The 22497-nt window shown below is 45.5% G+C and overlaps 1 protein-coding gene across 1 annotated transcript in view; it reads left to right on the forward strand.

Annotated features, from left to right (window-relative positions):
- Positions 1-2866: 2866 nt before the first annotated feature.
- The window catches only part of adcy2b (adenylate cyclase 2b (brain)), a gene marked incomplete at its 5' end in the record, with an annotated part of 50522 nt that continues 30891 nt past the window's right edge, over positions 2867-22497 (forward strand). The window contains 4 exon segments of the mRNA XM_080485622.1: positions 2867-3130; positions 13757-13954; positions 18190-18351; positions 19468-19617. Coding sequence (XP_080341748.1) covers positions 2867-3130; positions 13757-13954; positions 18190-18351; positions 19468-19617 — 774 coding nt within the window.

Below are 22497 nucleotides of genomic sequence, written 5' to 3' on the forward strand. Positions count from 1 at the left end.
TTCGTGACGGGTCGTCACCCAATTCATTTCTCCAGATTCAGATTTCTTGGCGGCAATATGTTCTGAGAATTCCCTCCAACCAACACATCTAGCACATTTGTTTCAGCGCTCCAGCCTGCAAGCAAACCAACATGGAAGTGAGCCTAAAACATTTTTGAACCTTCTGTTTGCGTGTGACGCCACTCGTGCTTTCATTCTTCGTGAATCATCCGCTATTTAGCCCCACTTTCATGCCAAGGTCTTAATAGATCAGACCCTCAGTGGTCACCAACGCTCATGGTGATCCATCAAACGTCCAGAAACCAGAAAACGCGCTGCGGCGCAAATGTCGATATCCTCCATTGACATTCGAATGGGGTGCAGGTGTGAGTAATCCCTGCTCACAGAGGTGCAGCGGCGAAGCAGAAGAGAGAGAGAGAGAGAGATGAGAGAGAGAGAGAGAGAGAGAGAGACAGCACACTTCCAAAAAGAAGGAGAAATGAAGTCAAATGGGTGCAATGACGCTTCCTATTGAACTCAGTCTCAGTCTGTTAACAAAGCAAGTGGCTGTTTTTTCATTTCCACAATACAGTTTTTTATCCATCACCTCAACGTGTCATTAATAACGAGTAGACCGGAGGACAAAAAATATACATTTCAACTAAAAAATAGAGAGATACTGGTTACACAAAAGTCTTTTCCAATAAAAGTGAACTCTTTTGATGTGAATGGGACACTCCCAATGATTTCCCCGTGTGTCTGATTGGCCGACACATGAAGCCCAAACAATAAGAGGTGAACAGATCTCGCCAACATATCAAAAGAAGAACAAAACAAGACAGTTTGTCTTTTTACATTGAATCTAAGCAGTTAAACTGGACAGAATATCTGATTTCTTCAGTTTCTTTGGCAACAATCACTATGAAAATTTAATTTTAAACTTTTTTAAAAAAAATTTTTTTATTTCTCTCGAGCTGCTACGTCCATCCAGTCCATCACAGGGCAAACACTGAGAGACGCACATTTAGAGTTGTCGGATCGGGAGGAAACTGGAGGAAACTGGAGGAAACCCACGCATGCATGTAGGGAGAACATGCAAAGTCCAATCGCAGTCTTGTTTAAATCCACTGCGGCCCTCTCACTCTGTCTGATGTCAGCAGCCTTCTTCCCGGAGTGCGTCTGCAGTATTCACCGGGGAGGACAGGACCGATACCGTGCTCGTGGCTGCTTGTAGTTTTTCCTTTCAGTCTGGAGGAAACCAGCAGGCGGCTTTTATTGGAAACTGTATAACCTGAAGCTTCTAAAAATAGACGGTGCACTGTGTTTATTCTCGTCAGACGAGCCGTATGCTTGGAATTTGCGCTTTCTGCGCAGAAAGCAAGCGATGGGGACGTGACACAGTGAAGTGGCGTTTTCTCACTTCACAGAGAATCTTAGGGAGGACAGCGAGGGGAGGAGAGAGCGATGAGGAGGAGGAGGAGGAGGAGGAGGAGAGGGAGGAGGAGGAATATCTGGAACCTGGTTCGTCAGATCTTCTTTTTACTCCCACCGCCAGCACACACACATACATACACACAAACACACATGGAGAAACTTTCCCTCATTACCAGCTCTCTCTTCCCCCTCCTCCTCCTCCTCCTCCTCCTCCTCCTCCTCCCATCACTCGTCGCTGATCTCTCTCTTCCTCCCACACTCTCTCTGTCTCCCGAGGTTTTCTTTTCTCTCTCTTTTTTTTTTTTTATTTCTTTTCCCCTTCCTGACTTTGTCTCTTCTTCCTCTTCCTTTCTCTCTACCCCCCTCTTCTCTGTGTTACAACCCCTCTCACTTTGGTTTGTGTTCCTGCTGACACACACACTTCTTCATTTCTCTCTGCTGTCAACTTCACACTGGCTTTTCTTTCTCTCCGGTGCAAGAGTGTCTCCCTTCTTCCTCCAGCTTGCACCCACACACACACACACACACACACACACACACACACACACACACACACACACACACACACACACACACACACACACACACACACACACACACACACACACACACACACACACACACACACACACACACACACTCTCGCAGTTCTCTCTCCACATTAGCTAATCTCACACATCTCTATTCTCACATTTTCGCTTGCACGCACACACACGCACCCTCCACTAACCCCCCCCCTCTCTCTCTCTCTCTCTCTCTCTCTCTCTCTCCCTATCTCTCTCTCTCTCTCTCTCTCTCTCTCTCTCTCTCTCTCTCTCTCTCTCTCTCCCTATCTCTCTCCCTCTCTCTCTCCCTCTCTCTCTCTCAGTCCTCATCTGTACCTCAGAGCAGTAACATGTTGCCTCATTGCAGCTCCAGCTCTGCGCGGTGAGCAGAGGTTGCCCGACTCTGAAGCAACGAGAAGCATCTTCTCTCTCTGGAGTCTGATCAGCTTCTTCAACAGGAGCAGGAGGAGAAGAGAGAGAGAGAGAGAGGAGGATAAGGAGAAGGAGGAGGAGGAGGAGGAGAGGAGGATCTATTTTCTCACCGTCCTCAGTTTCAGACTCACTTTGCCAGCTCGAGCAGGAGGAGCAGCAGAGGATGTGAGAGGAAACTGCCAGAGCTGGAAAGTTGGCTCCCTTTCACTCGCCTCGCCCGTCCATCCATCACTCGCAGCAAACTTTTCTAAAAGCAGAGAGAAGAGGAGGAGGAGGAGGAGGAGGAGGAGGTGGAGGTGGAGGTGGACCTGTGTGGGAGGGGAGGCAGCGGAAGGGCGAGAGAGAGCATCCCTCACCCGGCACTCTTTTCCTACGCACGTGTTTTGTGTTTTGTTTTTTTTTTCTTTCTTTTTTGTTTGTTATTGTTGTTGGTTGTGTTGTCAACAAGCAAGCAACAATTCAGAGGCGGCCAACTCATGTGGCAGGAGGCCCTGTGGACCCGCGGACGCTACCTGCTGGAGAAGAGCGATGGGGGCGAGGGCGCCGAGGGGCCCGAGATGCTGGGGGACGTTTGCCCGGGGTTCCAGGGCGACGTGTGCGTGGAGGTGGCGAAGCCCCAGGACTGGCTGTACGAGTCCTACTACAGGATGAGCCAGCAGCATCCGCTGATCGTGTTCCTGCTGCTGATCGTAATGGGAACCTGCCTCGCTCTGCTGGCAGTGTTCTTCGCCTCAGGACTGGTGAGTGTGTGTGTGTGTGTGTGTGTGTGTGTGTGTGTGTGTGTGTGTGTGTGTGTGTGTGTGTGTGTGTGTGTGTGTGTGTGTGTGTGTGTGTGTGTGTGTGTGTGTGTGTGTGTGTGTGTGTGTGTGTGTATGTGAATATGTGTGTGTTTGAGTGCAAAGTTAAATGTGGACAACAATATGAAGGCGTGGGCCGATCCAGCAAGAGGAGGTCATTGCAGTTTGATCCTAAATATACCAGAAAGCTGATAACATTGTCATTTTGCAATAAATTGACAGCTGAGTTGAGAAGTTGCCCAACAGCTTTTGTGAGAAATGACTTTTTTGACATTTCTCTAGTCAGTGACTGTTTGTTCCTTGCTGGTGAGTTTAGAATTCTAAGTATTGCTCTGTCCAGAGGGGGAAAAAAGAAGGATTACCACCTCTAAAACTTAAGTTTTAAGAGCAAATTCAGTACGACTCTTTGACTCTGGGCAGCACAGTGGTGCAGTGATGAGTCCTGCCGCCCTACATTCAGCAGAGCCCTGGATTCCATGCTTTGCAGAATTCTCCCTCCCACAGCCCACGGTAGTTGTGAATGTGGCTCTTCTCTTATTAGGGACCATCTTATTCTGCCTCCCATCCAGTGAAAGCTGGGATTGGCTCCAGCTTCATCCCAAGTGGAATAAAATGGGTTTCAGTGGCTGGATGGTGTTCAAAAGAAAAAGTGTTGAGTGTCAATGGCAGTCATTCGTTCATCTAGATCTGTTTCATTTAGAGTCTGATGATTTGTCCATTGCAGTGCCAATACAAACAGAACAAGAAAGTTGGTTTTTAGGCTCTCTCAATGACAAGAACCATGTTTTTACACCCTGGTCCAAGACCAAGCCGTCATTTTTTAGTGTCACTTATGCGGACAAACCATCTTGTATTTAAAATGTACCTTTACCTGGGCCCGTTAACATATTTATTTACTAATTTGTCTTTGCTGAGTTGTTTGAATTGCTGTATTTGGGATTAAAGAAAGTGCCGGTGGGCATGCAAATTCAACAATCCAACAAGGAGCCCCTCGTGAGGCAGCAGAGCAAACCGCTGCTGCACCGTGTCGCCTGAGTGGTTGAATGAAAAGTTTGATTTCCAATGAATACGCTCCGTTATTCCCAGAGCTTGTGGAGAGCCGCACCTTCCTGAGAGAAAAAAGATCCTCAGCTCGCTGGAGGCCACTTATCCCATTATCGTCACCCTGAAGTGTCAGAGCGAGGCCCTTTCTCCAGGATCTAGGAAAGTCTGAATGGGATGATGGGTGGGCGGGGTCGGGGTGCAGAGGGTCGATGAGGAGGGCAGTTTGTTGGTGTGTGTGTGTGTGTGTGTGTGTGTTTGTGTGTGTGTGTATACGTGTGGCGGCACAAGTGGCAGTAAAGCGGCACTTTAAACGCTCAACGCCTCGGCTCGTGGAGTGGCTCAGGAGCAGGATGAGAGTTCAGTGTGGGTGTTGCTGCTTTTGTGGAGTGAAATGAGTTGTTTTGGCCACAAACACTCAAACGCCACAAACGCACGCCATTGTTTCTCAAGTGCAGCTTTTGTGTTTTATGAAATAGACACACAAAAGGGAAGCCCACTCACCGCCACTGTTCCCTCTACTGTTGTTGTTGCATCGCCTTCGAGGTGATTGTCTGCTGCTGCATGTTCAGGACGGTGTGTGTGTGTCTGTGTGTGTCTGTGTGTGTGTGTGTGTGTGTGTGTGTGTGTGTGTGTGCGCGCGCTCTCGAAGCGGTGCCTGGAGGCTGCCACTGCAAGTCCCGTTACATTCATTTCAACTCAATAAGGGGGTCGTTCTCGGTGGCACCTCCACCTAAATCGATCCCTTACTTCTATTTAAGACAAATCAATAGCTGCTATTGCCCCTACTGATCGATTCAATTGTCCAGGTTCTTCTCGCCCTCCGGGGCTCCACGCGTCACAAGTTGAATTACAATCTCCCCCCCTTTAATTTCCCATCATTCACAATGTAAATCGAAATCAGCCTCTCTCTCTTTTTCTCTCCGCTCCCCCCCCCCCCCCCCCCCCCCCCCCCCCCGCCCCCGCCCGTTGAGTTCCTATTAAATAACCGACAAGCAGTGATGAAGTGGCTGTTCATTGAGGCGTGTGTATTTATTACTGCCGAACGAAGAAGAATGGCAGGAATAAATAGAGAGCAGGTCTGTAGGTGGGGGCCGTGCGTCGGGAGGGGAGGGGAGGATGTTGTTGTAAGTGTTATGTCTTTATCAGCGAGCCGGCAGAAACCCAGCCAAAGCAGAGCGAATGCTCCCAAAATTACTGCGCGCTTTTATCTCTCCCTACAGATTAGAGCTGGAGAGGCTGAACGTTTTCAGGGAGTTGGACCCCCCCCCCCATATCCCCCACCCATCTTGTACAGCGTGTGTGTTTTTGGGTGTGTTTGACAGAGGAAGTGTCTCATTTCCGTCCTCGTGCTTATCAACAATTTTTAGAGAAAAGAACTCTACTTGTTCTTTCTGAAGTCGTGTCGACTGTGCCAGTGTGTCACCGTAATGACATGTAAAGCACAGTTTAACTCGGATCAATGTCAAATCTGATGATGGAATATTGGAAATCTGTGCAGAACCGCTCCCATTATTTGATTGATTTGGCCTCTTTTCATGTTTTCAATGACAGCGATGTTTGTTTCAGATCACGCTTGCCTGTAATTTCACAGCTGGACGATTCACGTGAGGCAAAAAAAAAAAAAAAAAACCACATGTTCTGTTGAGCGATATTGACATGTTGATGGATGCTGGGTGGCGAGAGAACGGTGGTTTTGTAATGATGGATGACCGGCTGTAGCAGACGCTGCTAAGGGGAGCGAGGTGGGGAGTGATGGGGGACGAAATACTTACTGTGACGTCACTGGCTGAGGTGTGGTCCGAGCACCCGAACGATCTGTGTGAGGAGGACATGAGTGTCCGGTCGCTTTCATAAAGAGTCACGGAGGGAAAACAAAAGCAACTGCACAGGAAGAAATTATCCCCAACTATTACCTTCCTAGGAAGTAACACCTTGTTATTTCTCTGGCCAAAATCAACAAAATCTTTCCTTTATGTCCGCTAAGTCAGTCGAACTCTTCCAAGCCCCCCCCCCGGCCTAATTCAATCCCTGTGGTGGATTGGAATCCTCTCCAAGTTGTACCCTGCCTTTTGCACATGTGTCATATAGGATCAGGTTCTAGCACCTTAAAGGAGACATATCATGCTTTTAAATCCTTCCTTTTTACATATAAATCATACAGTTGTGGTCTATACAACGCGAAACTGCAATGCTTGGGTCTGAATTCCTCATTATTAGAGCTCCACAGGCCCCTTTTCAACCCCTTTTCTGATGCGCTTCTGAGAGCAACTCGTTTTGGGGCGGTCTCTTCAAATGCAAATGAGACACTTCATACCCCTCCTCCTCTCCAGGTTGCAGAGGTGACACTCGGTTCAACGTCACCCTGTTCGGCCATCTTTGTAGTTTGATAGAACAGATACAATTATCTAGCGGCGCAGAAACTTTATATTCACACATTATTTACAAAATGTCAACAACGGAAGATTTGTCCATCCAGCCATACATGTTGGAGCCAGAGTCGGACCCGGCGGAGCGAGATGAAAATGACGATGATGCACCTTCAGAACAACGTCTTCATATGGATGTAACGCAATGGTGTGTTACTATATTTACACTAACTTCTCCATCCATGCCCACTACTACAATACTGCCTGTATTACAACGACTATTTAACACAGAAGTTACATTATAATCTAAAACGAGCACACAGCGCTAACATATGAAGACGGTGCAACTGCTAATGCTAACAAAACAATGACAGGGACGTCTTATCATCACACTTTTTAGCGTTATATACAGCTTACCGAAGTGCTCTGTTCGTCGTCTCCATAGATAGAAGGAACTGACCGCTCAATCAGACGAAGTCTTTCGGCAAATCCTTCTTTATACTGGCGGAGGTTGCTGAAGCAGTCATCCTTAAAGTGATTCGCGCACACAAAAATGACCTTACCCACAGATGTGGGTACATTTCTGTGAAAAATAAAACTCAACCAGGCACTTCGAAAAGGTTCTGATGCTGGGAGACGGTGTAACGAAGCTTGTGGGTTACTACATCCAACAACCGAACATTTCGACTTATCCTCTCGTAACTTCGGTTGGACTACAAAATCGCAGCGAGAAACAAAAATGGCGGATTGCTCGAAACGTCGATGTCCTAATTTGGCAGTTCCGCTGAGAATACTGTGACGTCATTGTTCAAAAAACGTAATAGAGAATAGAAAAATCGAAACCGATCGCAAAATATGACCAAAACAGAATATAAAGATATCAACGGAGCACCTGAAGAGACTACTTTGAACTTTTCTGTACTTCTAAACACTCTAAATATACACCAAAATGCATTTAAGGGCTAAAAAAGTGGATTTAGCATGATATGTCCCCTTTAAGACATTAAGTGGACAGTTTAAAAAGATCCTAAAATGCTAAAATGTACGTAAATAGATTAAGATTTCAGTTCGTGCACCTTAAATTACTGATTCACTAAGACTAACACCACGAGTGACATCGCAAGCAAATGAGAGCTTTTCGTGCAGATTAGATCCTATTGACATGAAAACGATCGGCGAGAAACAGCATTACTCTGCTTGTGTTCACCCTGGAACGATTGGATTGAGCACTGAGCCCTCACAAGCATAAACATGTAGAGTCGGAAGTCATCAAACATATCAGAACGTTCCAGGAGGTGAATCAATAATTCACATTACACCTATTATCTTTCACATTCACCCATTCACACCAATGGAGGCCGCTGCCACGGCAACCCATCAAATGGGTTCAGTTGGAGTTTCAGTGTCTTGCTCAGGGACGCTTTGACATCCGGACAAACAGTAAGTAGGGAATTGAACCTGCCACATACTGACTGGGAGACCACCCACTCTATAATTAAGGTGCGACGTCCTCCCACTGGCTATTTTCTCAATTTGAATAACTCCTTCATTCGCACCATCGCAGCAGATTTCACAGTCACATGGTGCATGGTGCAAACAGTCATTAACTACATGCTAATAATTTACAGTCACTTGCAGCAGTTTCCATCAACAGGCTCCTTCCTTTTGATCTAGATCACAACAATAAAATCCCGAAAAATGTATTTCAAACAAAAAGCCAAAAAGATTTGTAGTGTGAATTGAAACTTCTTTTTTTTTTTTTTTACTGAGCTGAAAGCTTTTCCCTTTAAGTCTAACATTATTTCCCAAAGTACACACACTATTCCCGCGAGAAACCTCCAGAAGTACATTTGACGTTGCAGCACCCATGAGGCTGAAAAGACTGGTGGCAGAACTTTCTGTTATGACACTGCAGCAGATGCAGCTGCAGCCTAAATTTTCTTCACATTCTATGTGAAATATGGGTTTCTCTAACTTTAACTCCTATCTGCTGCTCAGCCACAGTTCACTGGGGGGGGGGGGGGGGGGGGGGGGGGGGGGGGGGCTGTTTGTGTTTGGTCTGGCAAACCTTGGATGTAGAAATGCATTTCACACTGTTCAGATCGACTCAGTACAACATCCCAGTGCCGTGCCCTCTGGCATGTTTTTGTCTGGTGCTGAAATTAAGATTTTCTTAAGCCTGGGTTGATGGAGTCCTCCCTTGGGGGGGGTGGGGGGAGGGGGGCTCGATCGCGCAACTCGACGGTCCCGCCTGCCATAACAGATAACAGTCTCGTTTATTTTGGGAGATTTATATTTTTAATGGAGCTTCAGTGCAAAACACAAATTCAATATTCCTGCAGAGCAGCTCCTTTTCTACATTTTGCATTTCTGCAAGCAAATGATCAATCGAGTGAAAAAGTAAGAAAATCTAAATGAAACCGTAAACAAAACCACCCACTAACTCTGGTAATCAAGTTCATATTCAGACATGCAGGAAAACTAACAAAGTTAAGTTTTCTTCAAAATGCGAGAGTTGATTTATGCATTGAAATAACTGATCATAACATTAATAGTAAATAAAGCAGGTATAAATGTCAAGAGAGTGTTTGGATGCTGGGAAGTCAGACGTTTCCTGTCGGAACAGGTTGGGACCTAAAACGGAGCAAAAAGTAAGTCAATTAAATGAAGGTTGTAGAAATTCAGAGAGACTTTGTTTGCATTTCTTCAACATTGTTTGTTGTTTATTGCCTCTTTTTCGTTGTGCTATTTTGTGCACTTTTTATCATTAATTGAAAAAAAAAATAAAAAATGCAGTCGGATAAATAGTGTAAAGTTCTAAAAAACACGTGCCTCTAGTAACTCAGCCAAACAATTACTCATTATGGGTGAAATTCTAAGTTACAAAACGAGCTGGATAGGACATTTTAAACAGTATAAAGTAGTTGTCAACACAGTTTTATGCATGGTCAGTGTCATGAGGGATATAAAAGCCTTTATTGGTGCTTTACAGTTAAAAGCAGCTGATGAGAAGGAACTTTTCATTGTTTTTCACCGCAAGTTTAAAAGATGCATCCGTCTTCTCTACAGCTTTATTCACACATACGGGCAATTTAGGATGACCGGTTAACCTCACACGCAAGTTTTTAGACTGCGGGAGGAAACACGAAGAACATACAAACTCCAAACAGAGAGATCCAGAGAGATTTGATCACTTAACTTTTTTATCTATAAGGTGAATGATACTACTGCAGTAGTACTGCAGTAATATATATTAGCAATACTCTGGATTCAAATGGTTATCCACATTTGAATCCTTCTCGCCGATCTCTTTCCCCACAAAACCAAGACCCACAACCGAACCGTTGATTTCAGCAAACGATGACTTGTATGTGCACGACTCTGCAAAAACAAAAAACCCCACCAAAAACCTAAATGAGCATTCTGTATTGTTCTTGACTATGAGCCCAAAACTTTCCCCGGAAACAATCGTTAGCTCTGCCAGAAGAAGTGCAAACAAGCGAAAACTTTATAGACTTTCGAATGAAGGGGGACGCCTTCGAAAAAGTAAAAGCGCAGCACTTTTATTTCACGTTTTGTGTACACTCATCTACCTATTATTTCTCACTGAATTCCTGCTGGCTGGTCAAGATCTGTATGTGTGGCACTGCAGTTCCCAGGTCTGCTCCATCTCCATACCGTCTTTACCTGTGATACCAAACCAAAAAGCGGTCATCTTCAAACCCTCTCTACTGGGCACCATAAATATTCAGAACATAAAAAGTGTGTCTATCGTGTCTTCTTTTCCCTCCTCACTGTCGTATATGACGAATTTGCCTTGTTTCTTTCATTTCTGCTGCTGAATAGTTAGCTCGCCGCACCTCTCGGTTTTCTATCCTGCTGCTGCTTTGTCTGCGTTTCCCCCCCCCCTTGTTTCCCCCCTCCCAGTGTAAAGCTGGGTGAGCCAGACTAGGTTAAAAAAAAAAGAAAAAGAAAAAAAAAAAAGGAAATAATTGTTCTGGGTGACAAAGCAGTACAATATGGTTGGCAGGCCCAGCCCCCTCCCTCGCTTTCTGCCACGTCAATAGAAATGGTTTTAAATGCTCTAAAAAGGGAGCTTTAACCGGATTAGAAGGCCTACAATCAGAAATGTGCAAAGTGCAGATGCTTTTTTTTTTCTTTTTTTTTTTTTTCTTCTTTTCTTACCACAAATAAGTGAAAAGCTGCTCCATGTGCGAGAGACAGCAGCTCCCCTCCCTCCCTGTCGCCCGGCGCGCTCATGCACAATATGCGTGGGCATTTTGCTAAATGCGTTTCGATGCTCAAGGAAAGTCTGTGTCACCGAGCCGTCCCATCGGTTGTCTGCGCAGGTTTGCAGTCTTGCTTACATTCTCATCGGTATTCAAAGTCTGCGCTCTGGGCCTGAGTGTATAGCTGCCTCGGCGTCAGCAGCCACATCCTTTGGGAATTCCTTCGCCAGACCCTGACTCACACTGCCTCGTCCTACGTCGTGCCGCCACATTAATACACAGCGAAACGCTCTCATGCAGCAATTTGTTCTGCACAAACAGCCTCCGTTGTTTGGTTTTTGGGTTTGTTTTTTGGTTTTTTTTCAACAGGCAGCCCGTGAACTGTCAAATCATCTGCAAACCCAAAGCTGAGCCTGGGACGTCTTTTTTTATCCTGTTATGTAAAAAGCTGCTCCACCGTGATGGAGATCAGGCACATTTCCAGGCCCACAGTGCTGCTCGCTTCACTGTAAAATTGGTGGTATGTAATCAGTTAGTTACAACTACCGGACCTGTCAGTGTATTCTTGACTTAATAATAAAAATAATAAAAAACGACTTATATGGGCATCAGGACATAAATGACACCAGACGGAGATCAGCCTCCACTGAGGCTGTCAAATAAAATAAGATGCTTTGGGATATCAGGAATAGATCAGGTAAAGTGATTTTATTCCCTCGGTGTCGGCCAGTGTGCGGATTTACCGTAACGTCTTGGCGAATGAGGGATCAGGTTTAGGGTCCGCAGACTTTGTGTTCACGGCGTTTTCAAGTGAAAACAGATAAACTTTCATTGCCCTTATTTCATTTCTTTCTCATGTTACCGTCTGATTTTATTGGAAAGTACTTTGGTCACCTGGAGTGTTGTAAAGGGCTTTATTTTGGGCGTCCGCTTCCACGACAACGGTGCCCGGAGCCACTGAAAACGCGACTCTTTTGATAACAGCTCCCAAGGTGGAACTTTTTGAACACGTTCCATCTCCGTGGAAACGGGGAAAACTTTTAGAAAACGCTCAGACTTCTTCTCTGTATAAACGCCGCCAAAGACAATAAGGGTGTCTGTGGGAGAGTCACTGTAATAACGAGCCAAATCGATCGTCTGTCCATGTCCATGTCAATGTCCCATTGTTAATGTTTACAGCATAGTGTTCTCTGCGCCGTGTGTGTGCGTGTGTGTGTGTGTGTGTGTGTGTGTGTGTGCGTGTGTGTGTGTGTGTGTGTGTGTGTGTGTGTGTGTGTGTGTGTGTGTGTGTGTGTGTGTGTGTGTGTGTGTGTGTGTGTGTGTGTGTGTGTGTGTGTGTGGTTTCTTTACAAAAAAAAGAAACAAAAGCACCCACTAGTGGCACAACATGAACACCACACCGTTTTCAGCATTTCGGAGGCAATCTGGAAAGATGTTTGCAACAACCGGGGTAAACTATGTAGGCAAATGACGGGGATCCTGCGTCCGCTTTAGAAACTACACACGCGCTTTGAGGGCAGAAGTCGGAAAGCAAGACTACGTTTGCTGCTTCCTCAAAACCATAGGAATCTATTCTTACATCGGTCCAAACATGTAATTGCGTGTGATTGCCGGGAGACACGGCATCATGTCACATGCCTGTAAACTTAGCCGTGACAGCGAACGCGGCTGCAACGGGCTGTTTTGACCCGCCATCGCCAGGCCTGTCACAGACACTCCTGTCATTACGTGGGTGCGACTAATTAGATCATAATGAGCAAGTAAAAGCTTTAAATAAACTTAATTACCAGTTTTAATTGGTTAATCCATACATCTACCTCCTCTTTGGGTGAAGGTCAAGTTAATTAGTGAGTCAGAGGACCAGAAATTATTGTTGCATCCGGGCGGAAAGAAACAAGCTTCCAAAAAGATGAGTCCGACTTCAACCAGATTGCCTGTGGAGATTTTGGATTCGTGTTTTCACACGTTTTCCGGATGGAAGAGATTTCATTAAACAAAGAAGAGTCACATTCTCAGCTGCAAAAGTTTGAGGAAGTCATTTTGTCCTGATAGATATCCATTCCTGCCCGATCCCACTGAAGAGCTGGTACTTATGAGGGAGATGAAAGAGATGCAAGAAATGAGATGGAGGAACTACAAGCTGAATTTTAACGCACCTGATCTGTCAGACTGGGCCCATTTTAATACGCAACAAAGTGAGTGTGAGGGAGATGCTTTGTTGTGTGTGTGTGTGTGTGTGTGTGTGTGTGTGTGTGTGTGTGTGTGTGTGTGTGTGTGTGTGTGTGTGTGTGTGTGTGTGTGTGTGTGTGTGTGTGTGTGTGTGTGGCTTCTAAATGCTGACTTGGACTGTGCGAGCGTGGAAATGATGCTTTAGCACATTCTCTGGGCTCAGACTGTCTACCGATTCGTATGCCGTCTGTTCAACTGTGTGTGTGTGTGTGTGTCTGTGTGTGTGTGTGTGTGTGTGTGTGTGTATCCTCGACCAAAACATGGAGAAGCTTTCCTTAAGTCAGCAAGTGTTTCTTGTCATTTCTGTTGTACATCGATCTTCATCATTTCATCGCATCACGGGCGTTAAGGACATGTGGCCCGGATATCGCGGGGCAAATACAAAGAGACACACACTCACATTCAGAGTCACCAATTCACCTCTAATGCAAAATGGGAGGCTGGACTAGGAATTTCCCAGGACTCGAATCATGTAAATTCTCACTGTTTAGAGAGAAAACCAATAACTAAAACCCTATTTTAAAACCCCAAAAGCCTTTTTTGACATTGACATTAAAAGGTTGTGTGTATGCGTCACATGGTCACACAATGCTACCATGATTTATTTATATCAATAAAATGAACCAGTCACAGCCCTTGTCGCCTGCGACGGACCATCAACAAAGCAGTTCATCCTTTGCTTTCTCTCTTTCTTTCTCCAGAACACAGAGGACCACCTCACGTTCCTGATCGCAGTGCCCACCGCCCTCTTCCTCTTCCTGTCCATCTTCATCCTCGTTTGCATCGAGTCCGTCTTCAAGCGGATGCTCCGCCTCTTCTCGCTCCTGATTTGGGCCTGTCTGGTCACCCTGGGCTACCTGTTCATGTTCTCCGGAGGAAGACTGAGCCCCTGGGATCAGGTAACACACAGTTGATCACAGTGTCGAAAACTCTGTTAACTAAGTTTCACCCGCTTAAGCTTTTCCTGATGCAGGTTCTTACTGATATTATTGTCAATTCAGAAAGAAACGTCGCGTAATCTTTAATCAGTGTCTCACTCGGACCGTTGGTTTCAAGTCTATCTTGTTCACATAGCAACATTTAAAGTCGCAGCATTAATAAAACAGAAAAGAGTCTAAACTAGCTTTTTACTCCGAAGATTACACAAAACCCAAACAGTGAATGTTTGTGAAAGTATGTGTGTCAGGGCAGGGCTGGCTGTGTGTGTGTGTGTGTGTGTGTGTGTGTGTGTGTGTGTGTGTGTGTGTGTGTGTGTGTGTGTGTGTGTGTGTGTGTGTGTGTGTGTGTGTGTGTGTGTGTGTGTGTGTGTGTGTGTGTGTGTGTGTGTGTGAGCGTGCGCACGCAGAGAATTAATTCCATGTGTTAATGAGGCCTGATGAGAGCTGGAGGTGAACAGATCAGCAGACAGACACATTAGTTTTCCGAGCCAGGCTCCATTCCTCTCTCTCTCTCTCTCTCTCTCTCTCTCTCTCTCTCTCTCTCTCCTCTCTCTCAGGAATCTTATTCTCCCGTGCTTATGCCATGTCTCCTCTTATTCATCACGTCTCATTTTTCCTCTCCATCCTCCACCTCACTCTTCACCACTACCTAAATTTTCCTCTCTGCTCCTCTTCCCTCCCCTCTTCTCCATCCACCCCCCCCCCCCCCCCCCCCCATTCCTCCGGGTTGAAGATATTTTTATCATCAGCCACCTGTGTGAGCATAATCGTTCTGCATTATTAATCACTTTATTCTTCTACCGCGACTCTTCCAATTGTGTGAGGGGACTTTGGCTGCTCAGGGACTGAAGCTGAATTATTTTTTTTCTTAATTAATAAATTTTTGTTATACAGACTGTGTGTTCTTCCAGATGGCCAAAGAGAGAGCATGCGATGTCCGGCATGGGGAGGAAGCTTTAAAACAAAGCTGACCTTTTTTTTTCCTGTGTCTGGAGGTGGTCTGATTTTTATTTATTTATTTTTACCACCAGCTGAACAATGGAGAAGAATCTGTCTTTCGGTCGGCAGGTCTTTTTGTCTGCATGTCTCTTTCGAGGACCCGCGGTTCTGTCATTCTGTCAGTTTGTTAGACATTAAATCTGTTGGTCTGTCTCTAAGTCAGTCGATCGGTCTATTTTTAGATCTGTCTGTCTTTAGGTCTGTTTCTCCGTTTACAACTCAGATGTTTTTTTGTTTTTTTTAATCAGCCTAATGGAATCAAAGTTTGTGCTCTGACACATTTCTCAAGCTCTGTGTTTTGTTCTGTCTGGTTCTAGTCCTGTCGGTTTTCAGGTTTTTTTTTTTTTATCTTTTTCTATTTCTAGGTCCCTCTCTCTTTAGCCCGTCTGTCACTTTTAATTGGTGAAAAGACAGGAATGAAAACAGAACTCAAAGAACAGCGCCGAAGAAAGGAAAGGCAGAAACGTGCAGGAGAGCAGAAATTTGATGAAAAGGGAGCAGCTGGAACCACAGCCTACTCTCAGCAGGCTGGATTGATTGCGATTACCGAGGGAACAGCATGTCTGATGGAGCACACTGAGCTAATAACAGTGAAGCTTGGAAAAAAAAAGAGAGAGGGAGAGAGAGAGAGATAGAAAGGCAAAAGGAAGGCCAGTAAGAAAGAGGTTGACAGACAGAACTGGCCCCTTCTCCCTCAACCCCTCAGCGCAGGGCAGAGAAATGTCTGTTAGGCATAGAGTCTTCTTCTATCTCGATGCATTCCCTGTCTGTCTGGAGTTTGCTTGATTCTTCCGAACGCCACAGGCACTTTACAGAAGTCAGATTGTACGTGGCGGTCACGGAATGTAGACACATTCTCACTCATGTACCCGCGTGTGACCGCAAATACTCGATGGCCGCTCGCGTCAAGAAATCCTCCTGAGCTGCTTCAGGCATTTTTTAATAGGGAGTATCCAAGCGTGTGCATGTGTGTTTGCAGATACGGTACGTCTGCTACTCTTGTCTGAAACAAATAGAAGGAACGGAGATGTGCGCTCGAAACAAGAGACGACGAGAGAAAGCGAGAGGAGGGAAAGTAATAGGAGGACCTGAAGTGAGGATTCCTGCAGCGCTCATCTCCAAGTGTTAGAGGTTTGTATCAGGATGCAGGCTGGAGATGGAGCCCGCCTCGCTGCCTGCATGGTCGACAGGAGCAGGTGACGCACCTGAAATTGGACTGCCACTCTCAATTCAACACTGGCACCCAATGAGACAGGATAAAATGGAGTGCCCTGGATTTTTTTTTTTTTTTTTTTCCAGTCTTGTTACGGAGTTCAGAGTCGGAGTTCAGGGTTAAGAGTTGAAGGTTACAGCAAAAAAAAATATATATATATACGGGACCTTCAAAACACCGCCTCTGCTCCAACGTCAGCATCCTTCTCTTTCTTGGTTCCCTCGGCAACAGAAGGTCTAAGCACACACAAAACACTCTCTGTCTCTGTCTCCGTCTCTGCCTCTCTCTCTTTCTCTCTCTCTCTCTCTCTGAGATTGATGCATCCATTCATCGATTCATCTTCTAATCCTGTGCCGGGTCACTGGGCGCTGGAGCCAATCCCAGCTTTATGGGCGAGGACAGGATGCACCCTGGACAGGTCACCAGTCTATCACAGGACAAACACAGAGAGACAGACAACCACACACACACTCACAGTCACTCCAAGGTTCAAATTAGCTTTCACCAATTATCCTCACATGCATGATTCTGGACTGTGGGAGGAAATCGGAGTACCTGGAGGAAACCCACACACAACGGGGAGAACATGCAAACTCCACACGAAGCTGAGATTTGTCTTGGATTAAACGCTGCATGTCAGTAATGGAAGATTGTCAAAGCAAAGGGATGTTGATGTGAGAAACATGTCAAACGAGTCCTTCCCCCAGGAACCCAAGCAATAAGGAATGTTGCACAGCAAATATTCACGGTTCATAGAGAGACAGGTGAAACCGGTCCACTTCGAGCGGTCACTTTGTTACTTCATTCATGTTTCTGGAGCAGCTCTCTGACACGAAAAGACAAAGGAAATAAACAGACAGGCAGGAAGGTCGCGGTTCATCTGGCGTCCCTGTCGAAAAGTGTGACCCGGTCGCCACCATAACAGGATGAGGTGGACTGACAGCAGGGGAAGTGGACAGGGACGGAGCACGGGGTTAATGCTCAAGGTATCATTGAAAACCTGCACTGATGGGAACTCTCTGACACATTTATCCACTGTACCCCATTGACTCCACTGAATTTAAAGAAGCAGGGTGCCAAGATATACAACAATATGCAAGAATCACACTGATGTCTTGTGTCTCATCCATGTGTTGCCATCAGGAGGTCAACATGCGGTGAGTTTCGATGTAGGAATCTCTTCCACATTTAGACGCTTTAATGGAAACCAGTCAGAGGGGAGAAGTAATCACAGTAAACAAGCAAGAAAGATTACTAAGGACTATTGTCGCACTGATGAGTAAAAACAGCTTCAGTATCTGTGACGCAGATGCTCTTTATCTTTCTTTTCATGGCAGCTTAAGACAGGACTTTTTTTTTTTTCTATTAACCTAAAAGTGACCAGCCCACTTATCTCTGGAAATTAACCACAGACTCAGCACTTCATCATTTGAGCTTTTTGTGGAGAAAAGCCCCGTGCGCTGTGCTCTGTATTCAGACAGCAGACAATGAGGGAGGAGACAGAACAAGAGACTCTGGTGGACTCCATCGTCGGAATTCAAAACTGCTGTTGTAATGTTTAATTTTCCTCGCACTAAATGCAGAATGAAATCCAGAGTTTGATCGTGCAAATGTGTCTGGTGAAAGTGAAGTCAAGGAATATCCGACGCAAGCGTTTGTGTCCATATTTGTCTCAGAAAAGTTCAATTATTATGTGTCTTGTTTTCTGAGAATCCTCGACCTTGGAAAAGCAACAAAGAATATTTCATTTGGTTGTAAAGCGTGTGCAGTGCAGAATCAATCTGGAGTCTTGTTCACAGTGCGATCACACTGGCATCTGAAGTATGAACATACGCAGATGATATTGTACTGTGAAAGGCGCAAATATTGAACTGTGATTCAGTGAAACACCGAGAGGCGAGCTCATCACCGCCTCCCCGGACGAGGAACCATGACGCAATCTGCACAATCACCTGCTAACTACTGCTTCGATTTTCATTCCCAGGTATCCTTCTTCCTTTTCATCGTCTTTGTTGTCTACACAATGCTGCCCTTCTCCATGAGAGGAGCCATTATCGCCAGTGGCATCACCTGCTTTTCACACACCGTCACCCTCAGCGTCTGTCTGACCTCTGAAGCCGCGGAACTGGAACCTTTAGTCTGGCAGGTAAGCACACGAGATCATCAAACCTGTGGACTGACCAGGCTTTTGAAGTCCCTTTTGTGGCCAACGTCTTAGTCTTCCTGTTGACGTAACTGAGATGAGCCTGCTGTGAGTTTCCTGTTTTGGTCTCCTTAGCAGATAAATGGCTGCACAGGGGAGGGGGTGGGGGGGGGGGGGTCATTTCTCAAATCGGCGAGGCCATCGCATGCACGATTAGCAATGATAAGGTACAACAATTTAATGAGGTCCGGGCTGTAAAACAAGTGAACCTGTCCTGTATTATCGTGACAAAGCACATTCAGCAAGGCCTCCGGAGTCAAATAAACTGCCATTTAATGTTCTTGGGAAACACCTCTTAGAAACCCGGCAGGTTGGCGGATCTCATGGCGCAGGAGAAGTCTCCTCACGCGGCCATAATATAGATATAGAGTCAGTAAACCTCCATAAAAATGAACAAACAGACCAGATAACACCTAAAGTAAAGTACAATCGATTTTATATTGCATGCTGTTGAGAGCCAGATCCGCACACACACACACACACACACACACACACACACACACACACACACACACACACACACACACACACACACACACACACACACACACACACACACACACACAACCATCAAAGTAAACACGCTGGCAACACTAATAGCAGTGGTTTTTCCTTTCTATCACTTCCTCTTTATCTTTGACTTGCATACAAACGCACACAAATACAATACATTGTAAAAGTACACCAACAGTTAAACATGCTCCAAGATGCTCATCGCCCTTGGATACAGCGCCAAGGACAACTTATTGATATGCAGGTCCACATTTTAAAGCTCCCCAGGTTGACGTAGCGAGGGAAAACACGGCAGAAGGGTGTACTATTGCCTGGTTTTATGAGGTGATAATATAGGTTTAAGTGGAAGGTCGTATGTTGGGGAAAATCACAGGTGCAGATGTATCTGGAGCCAGCGTCACCTTGCTGACACAGGGTGTGTGTGTGTGTGTGTGTGTGTGTGTGTGTGTGTGTGTGTGTGTGTGTGTGTGTGTGTGTGTGTGTGTGTGTGTGTGTGTGTGTGTGTGTGTGTGTGTGTGTGTGTGTGTGTGTGTGTGTGTGTGTCAGATCTTGGCCAACGTGATTATCTTCACCTGTGGAAACCTGGCTGGGGCGTACCACAAGCACCTGATGGACCTGGCCCTCAAGCAAACCTACCAAGACACCTGCAACTGCATCAAGTCTCCCATCAAGCTGGAGTTTGAGAAGCACCAGCAGGTACGCAGCGCCACAACCCAACGTCACTTTCCATCCACAGACATCCACGCGTTGCCGTGCTGACCCGAGCAATTTGCTCAAAACACATGAGTAGACCAGGACCGAGCTGTCGCCTCGCCCTTCCTCTTATTCTTTGCTCTCTCTCTCTCTCTCTCTCTCTCTCTCTCTCTCTCTCTCTCTCTCTCTCTCTCACGATAAGTGGGACGTATTATAGTTTTTTCCTGCCCAAACATTTCACTTCTCAGTCCTGTCAGGGATGAGGACTTGGGAAGTTGCTCATGTCTAAAGTGGCATTAGGCAGTGACATTTGCTTGACATTAGCGTCTTTGCCCTGACATTCATCGTTCTCTCCACCCAGGGAAATGACATAAAGTTATTAATGATTAGCTGCTCGCTTAGCACTCACCATATTATTTTTATTTGCCAAAGGTTATTTCCTACCTCAAAGTGATATGTGCAATTCTGCATTGTGTATTTTATTCCCCCCTGTAAAATATACTGTAAGACCTATTTCCTTGTTCCCTGGTCAGGACTTTAGCTTTAACATAGAGAAAACGTTGCATTCTGCATTAGCACGGTACCAGAATGTGCATTCTGCTTGTTATGAAGTACTTTGTGCAAATTTTTTTTTTTCATTCTTCTAAAGGCTATTTTACAAATCTTTTTATTTTTTTATTGCAACCAGTTTCAGAACTTACTGAGAGTAATTAAATTATGCAAATGAGCCACAACAGCAACAACAACAACAACAACACTTTTGAATGCATGATACAGTTTTCTCTGAAGCTGGAGACTTGAAGTATGTTGATCCATTTAGAGGAGCTCCTTGGTTTGTGCTGTACTATTGAGTGCATACTTCTTTCAAACTGCAGTCCAGGTTTGAGTGGCAAACCCAGTTTTTTGGTGTCTCGAATACTAATCTATTTCCTGGGAACAGTGTCAACGAGTAGGACCAAACGTTGTACTACTTGAGAGTGTTTTTGGGGCTCAAAATCACTAAGTTTGTGACAAATGGCTCCTTGAGTGGATGAATCTGAAAAAGCTAAACGCTCACATGACGAAATGTCTCCCTTGACGGTAACCATGCCAACCAACAATGATAGCAGGTTGCAGCTTTTTAGGGCTTTTGCAAGAAATGTTCACACACTCTTGTAGTTAGTTGGTTTTACAACGCAGCGAAACTTAAAGCAAAAGCTTTACTTTGACATCGGTCCACGCAAATGATGTTTTATTATGACTGTCATTTGTCTGCTTCATGTTGTCGTCTCTCTTTTTCGGTGTATTTCTGTATTTCTGTGGCAGCGTGTTACAGCACCATTACAAGGGGTTTCATGCGTTTTCGTTTGTATGGAAAACTTTTTGGTCCAAGAGTTGAGCTCATTCCCTTGTGACATTCAACATCCCTGCTGGGAAAACCATGTGCTGGACTCCAAAATACATTATTTTTGACTTGTCGGTTTTACAGTACCTCTTGGGCAGTTACTGGTTAAAGTGATCTTTTTGGGGCAAGTGTGTGTGGATTCTTGTTTTACTCGGTTTATAAGGCTCCAAAATTCAAGCAAACACTAATTTAGATAGATGTGGACTAACATGTCATCTGTTTGATAAAAAAGCTTGTTTTGATCTTCCAAAGCTCCCGCAGGAAACGGCATTAGACAATACACTGAGAAATGTAGTGATTAAACAGGAGCTACAATATTATATAAGCCATTTCTACACGCTCCAGGCTGCTTAAACTGATGTTAGAGTAAGGGCGAAAGTTAGACAAGCAGCAGTTGGAGTTAAATTCAGAGTGTGTGCGCAGTGTTTTCCAGTGTGTGAGTATGCATGCAAATGCCACTGCATCACTAAGCAGATCTCATTCAGCAGCTGAATGCAGATCACTTTAGTTCATTAATCAAACACATGATTAATACCACCACATCTCCCCGGGCTATTAGCCCCCCCCCCCCCCCCCCCCCCCCCCTCCCCTTCCTGCACGCTCGCAGCAGGCCGCTCGTGTTGCTCCGGCGCTGAATAAGTAAACACGAGCGGGTGGTTTGGCTTTCTATTTTTAGCCCCGAACCTCTTTCTCTGCCTAATTTGCTGTTGTGTTTTAGGAAATGAGCCCGTGGTGTGTGAACAACATAATGACCCTCTCGAGCTGCCCGCCACATTTATGAGTCACACACCCCCTCAGGCATGCTACTCGCTCTCCCCTCCGTCACACACCCACACACACATGCCCACGCACCCCAAAAGAATTATAAAATAAATAAATAAATCGCCCCTGAACGAACCTCCATCCGCTGTGCTAAATCCGGCCGAGAAACTTGCAAGGTTACACAGCGGCTGCAGGTGATGGATCAAGTGTTTTTCTAATATCGAAGGCTTGACAGCAAGAGCGTAGGTCAGCCGTTTGAAAAACACCAAACTGAGAAACTCTAGAGGCCACAACAGGTTTGGCCCTCCAAAAACTCTGAGTGCATCCAGCTGAAGTGGAGCCGCTAAAAGCGAACTGGCTCACCGGTGACAGCCGCCTCGCTGTATTTCAACCTCTGAACATTTGAGTGCAGCAAGCTGCTTATCTGGCTTTCTGAGTAACATGTCATTCGCTACCATTAACTAAAGCAGGACAGATTTTGCAAGAAGGGGAAGATAAATAGAGGCTTTTTTTTTTTTGGTTGGGAAGTGAAGCAAATCAGGCACATTTAATTACACTTCAGTGCAGTTCGCGGGGTATTTATTCTCATCTCACCTCAATCACCTGATAATCAAGACGTGCTTGACTTGCTTGCTGCAACCTTAACCTCCTGCTCCCTGCTGGAAAATGGACCCATAGCAAAGAGGATGTGAAAATCTGTTTTTCCTGTACACGTCAACCAAATATTAGATCCAAGC

This window comes from Lipophrys pholis (genome assembly GCF_963383615.2).
Source record: "Lipophrys pholis genome assembly, chromosome: 17".
Classification (NCBI taxonomy): Eukaryota; Metazoa; Chordata; class Actinopteri; order Blenniiformes; family Blenniidae; genus Lipophrys; species Lipophrys pholis.